The sequence below is a fragment of the Armigeres subalbatus genome, chromosome 1 (assembly GCF_024139115.2).
Source record: "Armigeres subalbatus isolate Guangzhou_Male chromosome 1, GZ_Asu_2, whole genome shotgun sequence".
NCBI lineage: Eukaryota > Metazoa > Arthropoda > Insecta > Diptera > Culicidae > Armigeres > Armigeres subalbatus.
The window spans coordinates 307,660,493-307,677,670 of record NC_085139.1 but is presented as its reverse complement, the minus strand read 5'-3'; the positions used below and the strand labels follow the sequence as shown (position 1 = coordinate 307,677,670).

Below are 17,178 nucleotides of genomic sequence, written 5' to 3'. Positions count from 1 at the left end.
TTACTAAATTACTTGCAAATTTCCTGGCCGGTACATTGTATACGGGCGATTCCTACCGTGTGAATCAAAACCGCATGAATCCAAAAACCCGCATTAAAATTGATTTTTCCGGTCATTGAATTTTTCATCCACGCCGGTTCACGCCGCCGCCGCCGCCGCCGATGATATGATCGGCGCACAGGTCTAAGTTCAATAACATTTTCACTGGAAAAATTTACATATGAATGGAATTTCAGTCGAATTAACCGTTGAAAGTTTAATCGAACTTTACAAGAGAATTCAATTTTCCATGGAAATCTAGTCAAATTTACCATCAAAATTTCGTCGAATTTCTTATGGAAATTCATACGAAATCAGCACAACGCAAATTCAAAACCAATGTATAACCAAACCCTCCAAAAATATTAGAGCCCCTCTTTAGCAGTGCATTTTACCGCGCGACTACAAAACAAGACCATGCTGAGGGTGGTTGGGTTTGATTCCCGGTGCCGGTCTAGGTAATTTTAGGATTGGAAATTGTCTCGACTTCCCTGGGCATAAAAGTATCATCGTGCTAGCCTCATGATATACGAATGCTAAAATGGTAACCTGGCTTATACTAAAGACACACTGGTGGTACAAGTACCACGGTTATATACCCTAGTACATATTGTACCATGGTTTTCCACGTTGTACCAGCATGGTACAAGGTGACACACTAGTGGTACAACTTGTACCATGGTACGAATACCACCAGTGTGTCATTAGTAAACCTCGCAGTTTATAACTGTAGAAGTGCTTAATGAACACTAAGCTGCGAGGCGGCTCTGTCCCAGTATGGGGATGTAATGCCAATAAGGTCACTCCTGACAGAATCCAAGTTTCAAAGTGCTCGCGTTTTCGGGGGCACACCACTCGATACGGAGGCGGCGGACAACTGTCATTTTTGTTGATTCAGCTTTGCTGCGTCGCAGCATGCGTGGAAAAATAAAAATGACAGTTGTGCGTTGCTTCCGTATCGAGTGGTGTGCCCCCGAAAACGCGAGCACTTTGAAACTGGTATTCTGTCAGGAGTAACCATAACAAGAAGAAAAGAAGATATAACCAAACAAAAACAATACATAAAACTAATTAAACATATACCTAAGACTATGTTGAACAAAACCACCTAACGGTAATGGTGTCTTTCTTGTTTATTATCAAATGTAATGAGTCAAAAGATAAAATGCAGTAAAAAATGCTTATCGAAGAATTGAATTGATAAAACATATCAAAAATATCTAATAATCCAATAGAAATAATCAGTTTCAGCATCGCTCTGCTTATACTGATTGAACATAACAATAAATGTCACTTCGTATTTGGATGGGATTAAGGCTCTGTAGTTATTCTTTTTTCAATTTCTCAAAATAATGAGAATGTTACCCTCGAAATGTTACGCAAATCTAAAAGATCGCATGAAGAGATAATATCTCTTCGTTGAAAGGCTGTGTACCAATCTATGTAAATGGCTATGCAGAAATGGCCAAAACTTTTCCTGACCTATATCACGGCTTACTTTGATCTATCTTTAGTCCAAATCTTTCGTTCACAACCTTCACAACATCTTACCATAAGCCCATCCCACCTCTGCTGCTAACAAGCTCAAACGCATTGCGTACGCTGCTGTTAATATCAGTTCGACGATGTGCTCTTGATGTAGTCCAAAAATAACCACGAAAAAGTTCACCTCTCTTTGCACATCATCCAAGTCAAAAAAAAAACTTTGGATAAAACCGGGACCTACATCGTCAAAACATCTTTCTTCCTCTTCTATACACCCCGGAGCCAGGCTGCTGCGTGCCTCTGCCTTTATTTGCACGACTATTGACTTGACCTATATTTCGGAGAAAACTCCCACATCGCTCGTTTTTCATCCCACAACCGACGACTGCCCGCCTCAACGGAAAATGAGCCCGTAGGCATTTGGCTCGCCGTTCCTCCCGTCACTCGCGTATCAAGGGATTTCCTTCCGCGTTTTCCACTTCCTTCCTTCGACGGAGCCACCCCTCGGACTGTGCACTGCGATAGAGCTCAGCTGTTTCCGTAGTAAAAATTGGGCATTCTCCCTGCGTAGTGCTTACTCTTCGGATTTTTTTTCTCCGCCGTCGATCGCGCTTCTCCCGCCGTAACCACCGAAAGCAAACATCACCGCACAGCGGACCAACAACAACATCCAAACGGCAGGACCCTTTTCCCGTTTCGGGACTCACTGTCGCTGCCTTTGGGCTTTCGGCATTCCCATCGTCAGTATACGGGCTGGCTGTGCGGACGTGCGTTTTTCCTAACGCACCAAAGTAGGCGAGCGGGGAGGTTTTCCTGTTTTATTTTTCAGTGAGTGGGGTAAGAAAATGTGTAAATAGTAGTAGGCTGGGCGCGGTTGGGGACTTGTCTGATGCTGCTGCGATGGGGAATGAAAGAAGTAGAGCCTTCTTCAACTCTATAGTCGATGGCAATACGTGACGAATTGTATGTTCATCGACATCATCCATATCGACTGTGTCCGTAAAGCAGGACCCGAGTACGGTAAAATATCAAATATCGTTTGAATTGATCTTGCAAGAGTTTTTTCTTCCTTTAAAAAAAAATTGAATGCATATGTAACAGAAAATATAATAAGTGACATCTGGTGCAATACATACCCATTCAATTAAATATCATATGAAAAACAAATTACTCATCCGTTTGTTTAAAACAAAAGTGCTTGACAAAAAAAGTAACATTTGTTTTGAGTCTTGTTGTCGAGATATTTGCTCCTGGGTCGGGAGGCATATCGGCGCAGAGGATATAGAGAGAGACAAATTCCCGGGAATAATCAAGTACGATGATGTTGTCCGGAATGAAGCTGTAGTACCTTCATACCTTGGATGTTTCGAAAAGCGGGAGAAAGGGGGAACGGCATAACACGATTTTCCGCTTTTCGCCAACCAGCTCCCCCAGCTCTAGTGGGAGCACGGAATCCTGCCTCTGGGTTGTCCGACCGGAACGATGAGGATAATCGTGGAACGGAATATTAAGCTGCGTTGATATGTAATGAAGTGATAACATAAATCTATTCTCATTTGTCGGGTGCCTAAATCCTTGTAAGCCGTCTGACTCAGAATGTTGGAAACATGCGACTAACGGGCTATGGCTGGCTGGCTGACTGGCTGGTGTACAAGGCGTTCATATTTTAGCCATCAAATTAATTCCAGACGAGAAGTCCTACTTTAACGATTTAAAGCTTTAGAACGTCATTGAGAAATTTTCGAATTATCCTTTCCATCCAACTTTAAACTTCTGGATTTAAACAGACAGAAGCAAAACCATGTCTCTTAGGAATAAAATATGGAACGTCCCACCAGATTTTGTCGTTACGTAGCGCGTCGTGGGTTTTGCCGATCGGCTGTTTTAATCTTCCTTGGAGGAAAACTGGGTATTCCGCGACAACAACGCCAGTACAGTTTTCCACACTATAACGCCTTCTGCAGTTCGCAATATCGAAGCATAATGATCGAAATTATCGAAACTGAGGTCTGACTGTTTTCTATGGTGTCGGTCTTTATCCATCTTTCGGATGGATATCCAATATCATTACTTTTGTGAAATTGGAAATGTCTTCAGTTCTTCACTTGTCATGATCCCACAAGTACAGATTTATGGACGAATTTTGGTACAGATTAGAAATTTTTATCAAAAAGGACAGACTAGTACGAATTTTCAACAAACCAAGTTTAAATTTAGAACTTCAATTTTGTTTGAATAGTTGCTTCTGCAATAAATCAAATGTTCAAAACGAAGAGTATTATATTAGGTTTACCGTTTCAATAGTACTGTGACAGATCTGTCTTCCGAGCGTTGAGGCTTAGTTTTCTTCCATATTCTATTTATAAACTCTACGGAGTCTAAGACAGATTGAACGAAAAGGGAATTTTGCAAAACGAATAATCCTTTTGTTAGTTAAAAAGTTAGTTACAAATAGGGTGACCATACGGTATCCTAAAGGAAGACATGTAATCGCTCGTCCTCCTTCACGCAAGAAAAAGCGTTCATGAATTCGTGAACTAACGAGTTCACGGTGTATTTTTTCGGGAACAACAGTCACGGATTCGGGAATACAGTCACGTTTTCTGGAACGTCGTAGCGCTGCAGGAAATCTGCTGGACAGAAAGTGTGGAAAAGCGGGCATCGAGCGGCTACCATCTACCAAAGCTGTGGCACCACCAACGAGCTGGGAACCTGCTTCATAGTGCTGGGAAAGATGCGCCAACGCTTGTTTGGGTGGCAGCTAATCAACGTAAGGATGTGCAAGCTGAAGATAAAAGGCCGTTTCTTCAACTATAGCATCATCAACGTGCACTGCCCACACGAAGGGAGACCCGACGACGAGAAAGAAGCGTTCTATGCACAGCTGGATCAGACATACGATGGATGCCCACTGCGGGACGTCAAAATCGTCATCGGCGACATGAACGCTCAGGTAGGAAGGGAGTAAATGTATAGACCGGTCATCGGACCGGATAGTCTGCATATCGTATCGAACGACAACGGCCAACGATGCATTAACTTTGCAGCCTCCCGCGGTATGGTAGTCCGAAACGAAGTACTTTCTTTCCCCGCAAGAATATCCACAAGGCCACATGGAAATCACCTAATCAAGTAACGGAAAACCAAATCGACCACGTTCTAATCGACGGTAAATTCTTCTCCGACATCACGGACGTACGCACTTACCTCGTTGCAGTATGCCTGCGCTCAAAACTCTCGACGGTGTACAACACGCGTCGGAGTCGTCCGCCGCGGCTGAACATTGGGTGACTACAAGACGGTAGACTAGCCCAAGACTACGCGCAGCAGCTGGAAGTGGCACTCCCAACGGAAGAGTAGCTAGGCGCAGCATCTCTTGAAGATGGCTGGTGAGATATTCGATCCGCCATTTGAAGCACCGCAACCGCTGCGCTAGACAAAACTCGATTTTCCGGAGGAAAAAGCGCCAGCAGGAAGATCGAAACCGTGAAGAGACGGAGGAACTGTACCGCGCTAATAACGCACGAAAGTTCTATGAGAAGTTGAATCGTTCACGTAACGGCCATAGTTTGTATTTAAAAAAATAAATGGTCGAGTTTCAGAATGGTTGATGCTAGAAACTCTCCGGCAATAATAGAACAAATCCTCTCAAAGCCGTCTTTTCCTCCATATCAAGGATGAATGCGAACATTATGGAAATGTAGCACATAGCGGAGTTCATCGGGACACAGCTTTTTTTTTACTCTTGAAGGAGAGCAGATGCTAAATCTTTGCCAACTGATACCCATAACATGGCGAACGTTTTGCAGAAAAAGTTAATGCTTTTCGAACTAAACTCAGGATATTCTGGAACAAAATTTATATGAAATGCTTTACGTTTTCGTTATACGAAGAAAATATCACAAGCCAGTCAGAAAGCCGCTTGGTGTGTTTTGGCAAACCCCCAACCAAATGTTATACAATATGGGCCCCGAGGGGAACACCAGATCTTACAGATAATCTATCAGATTTTGAATTCTGATAGCTTAATTGCAGTGAGCGATCTGATGAATAATTTTGGATCACTTTAATAATGTGTTTGAGGCCTTTCAAGTGGCTCGGAAGCCTCCTTTCAAGAGGCTCGGAAGCCTCCTTTCAAGAGGCTCGGAAGCCTCCTTTCAAGAGGCTCGGAAGCCTCCTTTCAAGAAGCTCGGAAGCCTCCTTTCAAGAGACTCAGAAGCCCCCTTTCAAGAAGCTCAGAAGCCTCCTTTCAAGAGGCTAGGAAGCCTCCTTTCAAGAGGCTCGGAAGCCTCCTTTCAAGAGGCTCGGAAGCCTCCTTTCAAGAGGCTCGGAAGCCTCCTTTCAAGAGGCTCGGAAGCCTCCTTTCAAGAGGCTCGGAAGCCTCCTTTCAAGAGGCTCAGAAGCCTCCTTTCAAGAGGCTCAGAAGCCTCCTTTCAAGAGGCTCAGAAGCCTCCTTTCAAGAGGCTCAGAAGCCTCCTTTCAAGAGGCTCGGAAGCCTCCTTTCAAGAGGCTCGGAAGCCTCCTTTCAAGAGGCTCGGAAGCCTCCTTTCAAGAGGCTCGGAAGCCTTTAAGAGGCTCGGAAGCCTTCTTTCAAGAGGCTCGGAAGCCTCCTTTCAAAAGGTTCGGAAGCCTCCTTTCAAGAGCCTCGGAAGCCTCCTTTCAAGAGCCTCGGAAGCCTCCTTTCAAGAGGCTCGGAAGCTTCCTTTCAAGAGGCTCGGAAGCTTCCTTCCAAGAGGCTCGGAACCCAGACAACCAGAATGCATGCATAATAGAATTGTTTTTCTGTTATGCGATGCCTATGCGCACAAATTTCATCGCTTACCAGTCGCGAAAACACTTTTAACGTACAAAAGTGGAGGCGATATATGTGTATTTCTTATTCGACGTTGCACGGAAGTGTATGCGATGTGCACGAATTTTATACGAGTTTGTTCGTTATGCATTGCGATGTTGTTTGTGATAACAAACTCTGTTTGACAGATAATCCGATTTCATGTGAGTTTGATTGCAGGTATATGCGATGTCAACAAATGAAGGTGGAATAAACTCGTAAAATAGCCTACTGTGCGGGAAAATTTATAAATAAACTGATGAGCTTTGCACAACAATGCGATTCTGATGAAACTTGGATTGGTAAACGATTTTGATCGTGCATTCTTATGCGATGTGTGGTTGTCTGGGAAGCCTCCTTTCAAAAGGTTCGGAAGCCTCCTTTCAAGAGCCTCGGAAGCCTCCTTTCAAGAGGCTCGGAAGCCTCCTTTCAAGAGGCTCGGAAGCCTCCTTTCAAGAGGCTCGGAAGCCTCCTTTCAAGAGGCTCGGAAGCTTCCTTTCAAGAGGCTCAGAAGCCTCCTTTCAAGAGGCTCGGAAGCCTCCTTTCAAGAGGCGGAAGCGTCCTTTCAAGAGGATTGGAAGTCTCATTTCAAGAGGCTCGGAAGCGTCCTTTCAAGAGGCTCAGAAGCCTCCTTTCAAGAGCCCTGGAAGCCTCCTTTCAAGAGGCTCAGAAGCCTTTGAGAGGCTGGAAGCCTTCTTTCAAGAGGCTCAGAAGCCTCCTTTCAAAGGTTCAGAAGCCTCCTTTCAAGAGCCTCGGAAGCCTCCTTTCAAGAGGCTCAGGAAGCTTCCTTCCAAGAGGCTCAGGAAGCCTCCTTTCAAGAGGCTCAGAAGCCTCCTTTCAAGAGGCTCAGAGCCTCCTTTCAAAGGCTCAGGAAGCCTCCTTTCAAGAGGCTCAGAAGCCTCCTTTCAAGAGGCTCGAAGCCTCCTTTCAAGAGGCTTGGAAGCCTCCTTTCAAGAGGCTCAAGCCTCCTTTCAAGAGGCCTCAGAAGCCTCCTTTCAAGGGGCTCAGAAACTTCCTTTCAAGAGGCTCAGAAGCCTCCTTTCAAGAGGCTCAGAAGCCTCCTTTCAAGAGGCTCGGAAGCCTCCTTTCAAGAGGCTCGGAAGCCTCCTTTCAAGAGGCTCGGAAGCCTCCTTTCAAGAGGCTCGGAAGCCTCCTTTCAAGAGGCCTGGAAGCCTCCTTTCAAGAGGCTCGGAAGCCTCCTTTCAAGAGGCTCGGAAGCCTCCTTTCAAGAGGCTCGGAAGCCTCCTTTCAAGAGCCTCGGAAGCCTCCTTTCAAGAGGCTCGGAAGCCTTTAAGAGGCTCGGAAGCCTTCTTTCAAGAGGCTCGGAAGCCTCCTTTCAAAAGGTTCGGAAGCTTCCTTTCAAGAGGCTCGGAAGCTTCCTTCCAAGAGGCTCGGAAGCCTCCTTTCAAGAGGCTCGGAAGCCTCCTTTCAAAAGGCTCGGAAGCCTCCTTTCAAGAGCCTCGGAAGCCTCCTTTCAAGAGGCTCGGAAGCTTCCTTTCAAGAGGCTCGGAAGCCTTCTTTCAAGAGGCTCGGAAGCCTCATTTCAAGAGCCTCGGAAGCCTCCTTTCAAAAGGAAGGCCTTTCAAGAGGCTCGGAAGCCTCATTTCAAAAGGCTCGGAAGCCTCCTTTCAAGAGGCTCGGAAGCCTTTAAGAGGCTCGGAAGCCTTCTTTCAAGAGGCTCGGAAGCCTCCTTTCAAAAGGTTCGGAAGCCTCCTTTCAAGAGCCTCGGAAGCCTCCTTCCAAGAGGCTCGTGTAGTGATTAATGAAGATTTAGCGTATAATAAGGCCCAATTAGAATAGTCTGAGGAAAGCTTACCTGATCGGTACTATTGTTGGGAGCAGCCAGTTTTTGTTTGCGGATCTGTTTGGGTAGCATTCGCTGTATGTGCTAATAAAACAAAAAAATAAAAAGAACGTAAGAAAAGAATTTGTGACAGCTACTTCTGTCATGAAGTGAGATGTGAGAATACATTTTATGCACATTAGAATGAGGCAATATATTTACACGACAAATAAGTCTCCGAAAAAAAAGGGAAATTGCTCAAACGATAGGGGTGTATAAAACAAGACGAAGAGCCGGGGTGACGAAAAAGCAGAGGGAAAATTGTCATTCTGTGAATTATTCTTACCGAGTAAAGTTTGCAAATCTTGCGCGGATCAAGTGTTTTACAAGTTTCACGTTTTCGAGCTACGAAGAACGCTAATTAAATAAAATCGAACCATATATACGACATGGCGCAGTCAGCAGGTAATACTAATTGAATATCAAACAAAATGGCATTGAAAATGACTCCATAAAACGAGCAGCCATTTGAAAAAAAAAATGGCGCCGTTCAGCCTGATCCTAAAGCTGATTGTGGATCTGCAAAGATGGAAGCAAGAAAAAAAAAGCAGAGCGAGCAGGTCTCTGTCTTCATTTTTTTTCGTAACAGTTTACGGGAGAGCGAGCAGGACTCTACCTGGTGTTCTTGAAGAAAAACTTATAACACGAAGCAGAGCGAGCAGGTCTCTGTCTTCCTTTTTGTTTTGTTTTGTTTTGCTATCGACAGGAGAGCGAGCAGGACTCTACCTGATATCCCTGAATGAAAACTTATAACACGAAGCAGAGCGAGCAGAGTTCTGTCTTCATTTTTTTGTTTTTTTTCCTTTTTTTTCGGGAATATTGAATGGAGCGTGTAGGCCTCCATAATCGGTAGAGCGGAAGGACTCTACGATTGTTTCCTTGGTTGTTTCTTTTTAGGAATGTACGTGCGAGCTCCGAAGCGACCAAAGAAAACAAAATCGAATAACTTGTCCAAGGAGTTGGCAGATGAGAAGGCGATGAGCGCACATCTGGCCAGTGAGCTAGAACAATCACGAAAGGAAGTTGAAAACCTAAAGTCAATAATGCACTCCAGGGACAGTGATCGTCCTTCGACTAGCCCGAGTTTGGAGTTTGAAGTTCAAAATCGATTCAGCAGTACACGGCGTATGCTGCACAATCCGAATTCTGTGCATAGTGTGGAGGAATCAAGATTCTTGGCATCTATGAACCATTTGTCATTGGCTTCAATCAGCATACCGGAGTGCAAAGCTTCCGAAGGTGAGGACATTCATCGACAAGTTTTCGAACAGTGGAAAGACCTACTCATTGACACACTGAAGCTGGCTGGAATTGAAGATGAGGCTACGATGTTTACAGTGTTCAAAGTGAACACTGCAAAGTGCTGGAAATATTTCGGAATACAACATCCTCGTCGGATGCTCCGGATCCAGTTTCATTGCCTTTTTCAAATGCTGTCCATCGTCTGAGGTCGTACTTCGGATCGGGGTCCGATATCATGCTCATGAGACGCAGACTGGCTCTTATGTTGCAGAAGCCCGAGGAATCAGACCTGCATTTCATCACGCGAGTGGGGACCATTGCTCGCCTGTGCGAATTCGATGAACATAAGGAATTCGAAGAGATTGTGGCAACAATCGCGGAACATGCTAGAAATCGAGATGTGAGAACAGCGGCGCTAAAAATGCTAAGTCGTAAGGGCAACTTTACAGACCTGGTGGACAAAGTCCGGGAATTGGAAGCTATTAGACTGAACGAGGAATACGTTATGCAAAGATTGGGAAAAGCATCAGAAGCGTTGATCGCACCAGTTTCGACGACGTCAAATTACACTGATAACAGTCATCAGCAGCAAGCGTACTTTTCACGTGAAAATTCATACCAACGAGGTCCGATATCACACCGGGGAGGCTGGCGTGCACCAAGAGGTAAGCAGACATCCAAAGAGACATACTCAAACAGAGTCTACGGATCTCAGGAAGGCGAAAGATGCTGGCGTTGTTACAGCGTTTTTCATTCATCGAAAGAATGAACGGTTAAGGATAAGACCTGCCATAGATGCGGGTTGGTCGGACACATACAACGGGCATGCCCAAGACGCAGTCAAGGAAAACGTCCAGCTCAGGGATATCCGGAAGCGCCTCCGCTCAAAGTTGCCTCAATTGAGAAGACCGATGAGACTGAATTGGGAGAAGAACCGGGGACGTCTTCTCGAAAAGCTGTGGCAGCTGTTAGAAACCCGTGCCAAGAATTTTCCAGTGAACTTACTTCTACATTGCGAGGAGCTTCATGTGTCTCAAAAACCCCAGAGATTGCTTCGGCCAGAAGAGACAGAATAAAAACTGAAAAAGTTCAAGTAGTGAGTAATTAAATATTGTTTACACGAACTATTTTTGATTTTAAATATACTTCACCAGCTTGGTCTTCCGTCTAACAGTTCGTTAGGAAAGACGTCACGTCGGGAACAGGAGGTTTTCGATGAAGGTGTAATTTATGCCACTGTTGCTGGCTTGCGTTGCCCCTTTCTTATAGACTCCGGGGCACAAGTTAACACTTTCACCGAGGAACTGTTCAACAAACTGATGTCGGATCCCGTGCATTGCAAAGGGGTGTTCAATATAGAGAAGCAATCCGACAGAGTACTCAAGGCGTATGCTTCATCAGGAAACATAGATGTGATTGCTACGTTTCATGCGTATCTGTTCGTCACTGAGGATAGACCAACCTTTCTCGAGAAGTTCTATGTCGTCAGGGAGATGCGTGCACTTTTGGGTAGGTCCACAGCATCTAGATATAGTATCTTGTTGTTAGGGATGAAGGTTCCGGTACGATCCTTCGATTATAATGACGATTTGTCGTTATGTACTGGTGGAATAGCGTCAATCGACACTAATGATGTGTTTCCTAAGTTCAACGTCCCCCCTGTTAAAATTCTCTACGATCGGTCCAAGCCTCCATGCAGGAATATTTTTTTCAATATTCCTCTATCCGTAAAGCCACTGGTAGAAAATCGGATACAGGGGCTGGTCAGAGCTAATATCATAGAACCAGTAGTCGATGGCATGGACACCTCATTTTGCTCTTCAATGCTGGTTGTCCCGAAAGGGAAAGAAGACGTGAGGCTAGTTATCGACCTAAGGGGTCCAAACCGGTACATTTATAGAACACCGTTCGCTATGCCTACATTAGAGAAGATTCTGGCGGAATTAAACGGAGCTTCCTGGTTTTCAACAATTGATTTATTGTTTATGAGGTTTCATCACCGCGAGAAACTTATTGATTGATTTTCATTGGCTTTTATCGGTGAGATCGAACTACCTAAGCTCAAAGTGGAAGGGAGCATGTTTGTAAAGCACGATGAAGCACAGAATTGAAAGTTATCGCAAGCGAGCGACAAGTATGAAATTGAATAGAAGTTGAAACGTAAGCAGAGGGCCATTGAAGAACAACACGAAATTGAAATCGCTGTTATTTTACCTAACGTCCACCCAGGAACGGCTTGGCTGATAGTGTGTGAACTATCTTACCAAGACAGGCAAAATAACAGCGATTTCAATTTGCTGATATGTTGTTCGGCGTTCGGAGACAGTTCTAGCGATCAGTGGCATTTTTCAGATATTCCTGCAAATTGGCGCTACTTATTGGAATTTTTCACGCAACAATTCACACGTTCCTACTTGGCCCAAGCGATCTAATACGAACCGTATTTGTCATTGTTTTGCCAATTAGATTCCTTGTTTATGAGGTTTCATCACCGCGAGAAACTTATTGATTGATTTTCATTGGCTTTTATCGGTGAGATCGAACTACCTAAGCTCAAAGTGGAAGGGAGCATGTTTGTAAAGCACGATGAAGCACAGAATCAATAAGTTTCTCGCGGTGATTTCAATAACTTCGAAACAAGCTATAAATCGATTCAGTTGAAAATAATGTTATTTTTAACAATTGATTTATCCAACGCCTTCTTCCACATCGAGTTAGATGAAGAATCGAGACACTTGACGAACTTCTGCACTGAGTTCGGGATGTTCCGTTGCGTACGGTTGCCGTTTGGCCTCTGCAACGCACCAGATGTCTTCCAGGAAACTCTTCAAAGGAAAATTCTTGGAGGCTGTAAAGGGTGCAAAAATTTTCAAGACGACATCCTGGTGTTTGGGTCATCAAAAGCTGAGCACGACGAAAACTTGGCAGCAGTTCTTTCTTGCCTGGCTAGTCATAATGTGAGACTAAACGAGGAGAAGTGCGTCTTCGGGAGCCAATTCGTAAACTTTTTGGGCTTCGATTTGACACCGGATGGCTGGATGGTCGAGGACGAGAAAGTGGAGGCAATTAAACAATTCAGGACACCCAGTAGCTGTTCTGAAGTGAAAAGCTTTCTCGGACTTATAACGTTTGTTGATAAGTTTATTTTGCATCGAGCTACGAAAACCGAACACTTACGTATATTGGCTACGGCAGATAAGTTCTACTGGACAGAGAGCGAAGACAGCGAATTCAGGTATTTGAAGGACGAAGCGCTAAGTACTATAAAGCGATTAGGTTACTACAGTTTGTCAGATCCTATTAAACTTTTTGTTGATGCGTCCCCAACGGGACTTGGAGCGGTACTGGAACAATGCGATAACGAAGAGAAACCAAGAATTATCGCATGTGCCTCGAAAGTGATTTCGCCTCCGGAGCGACGCTATCCTCAGACACACCCTCGCGGTTGTTTGGGGCGTGGAACGTTTCAGTTACTATCTTTTGGCAAGATCTTTCGTAATAAGAACCGATGCGGAGGCGAATCAATATATATTCAATGGAAGCCACCGTTTGGGAAAACGAGCTGTCACGAGAGCAGAAGGTTGGGCCTTAAGATTACAACCATATGACTTCTCTATCCGACGTGTGCCAGGAAAAGAAAATGTAGCGGACATTCTTTCACGACTGATACCCGAAACGCAAGAAAACGACTCTTTTGAAAAGGATGAGGAGAAACATTTGCTATACGCATTGGATGCAGGATGCATGGAGTTGACATGGAGCGAGATTGAAAGCGCCTCAGAAATGGATGAAGAATTAGGTTCAGTACGCGAAGCGCTGGAGATGAAAATTTGGCCAACTGAACTGCGTGCATTCGAAGCACAAGAAAAGAAGCTCCATCGCTTAGGATCCTTAGTCTTTCAGGATGAACGTGTAATCCTACCTAAAGCTCTTCGTGTGAAAGCGCTCGAATCTGCCCATGGAGGACATGTGGGAGAAATGGCCATGAAAAGGATAATGCGCCAATTTTTCTGGTGGCCAAGAATGTCCGACGCAGTTACTAAGTACATAAAAAGTTGCGAAACATGTATTCTTCTGTCCAAACGTAATCCTCCGGTTCCATTAGTCTCCAGAGAACTTCCCGATGGACCTTGGGAAGTTCTCCAAATTGACTTCTTCTCAGCGGCTAATTTCGGGTCTGGAGAGTTTTTGGTATCAATCGACACCTATTCCAGGTATCTTTCAGTTGTCGAGATGAAATCTATGGACGCCGATAGTACTAACCGTGCTTTATGTAAGATTTTTCAAACATGGGGTTTGCCGTTGGTTCTACAGTCTGACAATGGACCTCCTTTCCAAAGTGCGTCGTTCATAAGCTTCTGGGTAGAAAAAGGCGTTCAAGTTCGTAAATCGATACCTCTTTGTCCACAATCGAACGGAGCCATCGAACGACAAAATCAGGGATTAATCAAAACTTTGGCAGCATCAAGACTGGACGGTACAAACTGGCGACATGCTCTGGAGCAATACGTCCATAGACACAACACGTTGATACCTCATTCTCGCCTTGGGGTGACTCCCTTCGAACTGTTGGTTGGATGGAGACATCGAGGTACTTTTCCAATCCTGTGGGATAGTTCAAACAATAAGGAAATCGATCGTTCGGACATCCGTGACCGTGACGCAGAGTCCAAATTAACAAGTAAACAATACGCAGACCGAGTTCGTAGAGCGAAGGAATCGAACATTAAAGTAGGAGATATAGTTCTTCTCGCCCAACAGAAGAAATCCAAGACCGATCCGATATTTTCAAATGAACGGTTTAAGGTGTTCGCTAGAGATGGAGCTAAGGTAGTAGTTGTCAGTCAAACCGGAGTTCAATACGCGAGGAATGTTCAGGAAGTGAAGAAAATTCCGGAGCTAGATTCTGAAAATCTTCCTAATCAATTAGCTGGTAACAAAGTAACGGAATCTGATGAAGGTGCTGCGTCTCCATTGCCTCCCAAATCTATTGAACATTCTGATGCAAGAAGCCTCCGGGACAGGAACATAATTTCTCGGCCACAAAGATTTGACGATAAGTTTGTTTACCATGTATTCCAGTAGGTCACAAAGCGACTTTAAAAAAAAAACGCACATTTGACATTCTTCTTTTTTCAGTTTATAAAATAAAGCGTAAATAAATGATAATAAACCTACTACGATCTGATTTCAATTGGCAAAAATTACGCGAGAAATACCTATACATTTAAAAATCAAACAAAAAAGATAAACGGAAAACTCAATGTTCAACAGTTAGACTGTATCCAAACTTGGCCAAGGATGATGCAGATTCTTTTTTTCCTTTCGTGGGAGTGCTTCGATTCATGCAGAGATCCTCCCTTCGAGTACGCAACGAAAGAATTTTATAGATTCTGTATGACGGGAATTTACCGTCAGCCATCTCAGGTGTTTTCCGTCTTCACTTGATGACTAACAATAAAGAGTAGAGAAGAGAAAAGATGTAGTGATTAATGAAGATTTAGCGTATAATAAGGCCCAATTAGAATAGTCTGAGGAAAGCTTACCTGATCGGTACTAGAAATACTAGAATAAGAGATCGGCGAAGACGCCATCTTGTTTCCAATCGAACCGTCAAAAGCGGTTCCATTTCGACTTGTTTACTTTTTGCATCCACAAGAAGCAAGCAAAAAGTTCAAGTGCTGCCAGTATTATTTTCAAGATTTCATGCATTTTCATACGTTGCCATTTCGACAGTTTTTCACTCCGCCGGTCTCTGGTTATAGGGTTGCTAATCGGTACTATTGTTGGGGGCGGCCAGTTTTTGTTTGCGGATCTGTTTGGGTAGCATTCGCTGTATGTGCTAATAAAACAAAAACATAAAAGAACGGAAGAAAAGAATTTGTGACAGCTACTTCTGTCATGAAGTGAGATGTGAGAGTACATTTTATGCACATTAGAATGAGGCAATATATTTACACGACAAATAAGTCTCCGAAAAAAGGAAATTGCTCAAACGATAGGGTGTATAAAAAAGACGAAGAGCCGGGGTGACGAAAAAGCAGAGGGAAAATTGTCATTCTGTGAATTATTCTTACCGAGTAAAGTTTGCAAATCTTGCGCGGATCAAGTGTTTTACAAGTTTCACGTTTTCGAGCTACGAAGAACGCTAATTAAATAAAATCGAACCATATATACGACAGCTCGGAAGCCTCCTTCCAAGAGGTTCGGAAGCCTCCTTCCAAGAGGCTCGGAAGCCTCCTTTCAAGAGGCTCGGAAGCCTTCTTTCAAGAGGCTTGGAAGCCTCCTTACGAGAGGCTCGGAAACCTCCTTTCAAGAGGCTCGGAAGCCTTCTTTCAAGAGACACGGAAGCCTTCTTTCAAGAGACACGGAAGCCTCCTTTCAAGAGGCTCGGAAGCCTCCTTTCAAGAGGCTTGGAAGCCTCCGTTCAAAAGGCTCGAAAGCCTCATTTCAAAAGGCTCAGAAGCCTCCATAAGTCCTCAATGTGTTGTGGGAAGCTAGATGTATAGTTAGATAGATATAACAGCGAAACTTTTCAACGCGGGATCGCGAGTTCTTTGGTATTGCCTTCGCCTCACATTTTTAAGACAGATCAGTAGCTGAAGATCGTCGTCACTAATAATGGAATTTTATTTCACATTTAGGAATTGCAATGCCTCTGACTTCGACAATTAAATTTGTCAAAGATACGAGAGCATTATCAATATCACTTTTGGTATCGAGAGGAATATCAACATCAAAATTCCTATCGATATACGTTTTATATAAATCCCAATCAGCTCTATGATAATTGAAAGTAGAGCTGATTGGATTATAAATGGCTTCTTGTGAGATTTCAAACGTCACAGGAAGGTGATCAGAGTCAAAGTCAGCATGAGTTACCAATTGGCCACACAGCTGACTTGAATCCGTTAAAACTAAATCAATTGTAGAAGGATTTCGACTGGAAGAAAAACAAGTTGGTCCATTGGGATATTGAATAGTATAATATCCCGCAGAAAAATCTTCAAATAAAATTTTACCATTGGAATTGCTTTGAGCATTATTCCATGAACGGTGTTTGGCATTGAAGTCACCAATTACGAAGAATTTTGATTTGTTGCGAGTTCGAATTTGCATTGGGAAGGCAAGTAGGCAGCAATAAACGAGAATAATATTCAGTATAAAGTATTATTCGGATAAATAAAACAATTGCATATTTGTGGGATGTGACGTCATGTAATGGAATTGAAATAAATGATTTAGGAATTCAAGTCGAAATCCCACTGTAGGTAGATCAATCCAACTTATTTACAGAACAGTATCAAGCTCCATTAAATGCTGAAAGTAGGATTTGTGGAGCAATACAGATCACATTGGGAGAAACTGGCCGCTGGTCATATAAGATAGTCTGGGATGTTCTGATTAAATAATAAACGGATCACGAGTTACATATATGAGATTGAAGCTTTTGAAGAAGAAAGGGTTTTCGAACAAGGTAGACTTCCACCAGGCAAGGTAGCAAAATACTCAATCCCAAAGGCATAATTATGTGTACAGAAGTTAGAATGTGGAATTGTATTGATTGAAGGTAGTCATACAGTGCCGGATAATTGGTTAAAAGAAAGATAGTGGAGATTTGGCAGGTTTGGGGGAAATTGACTCTCAATACGTTCGTGGGAAATCCTTTCGATTTTAGCCTATCGATTATAGTGTTCCCAAATGAAAATGCAACTTGGTACAAAAAAGTAACCACGGT

At 43.7% G+C, this 17,178-nt stretch overlaps 1 protein-coding gene across 1 annotated transcript; it reads left to right on the top strand.

The window, feature by feature from the left end:
* The first annotated feature begins 8,496 nt into the window (after window positions 1-8,496).
* On the top strand, window positions 8,497-11,461 carry LOC134207552 (uncharacterized). Its single transcript, XM_062683257.1, has 5 exons — window positions 8,497-8,603; window positions 9,096-9,544; window positions 9,712-9,942; window positions 10,219-10,536; window positions 10,595-11,461. Exons 1-5 carry the CDS (start codon window positions 8,588-8,590, stop codon window positions 11,459-11,461), a joined length of 1,881 nt encoding a protein of 626 aa, XP_062539241.1. The 5' UTR covers window positions 8,497-8,587.
* Window positions 11,462-17,178: the final 5,717 nt, after the last annotated feature.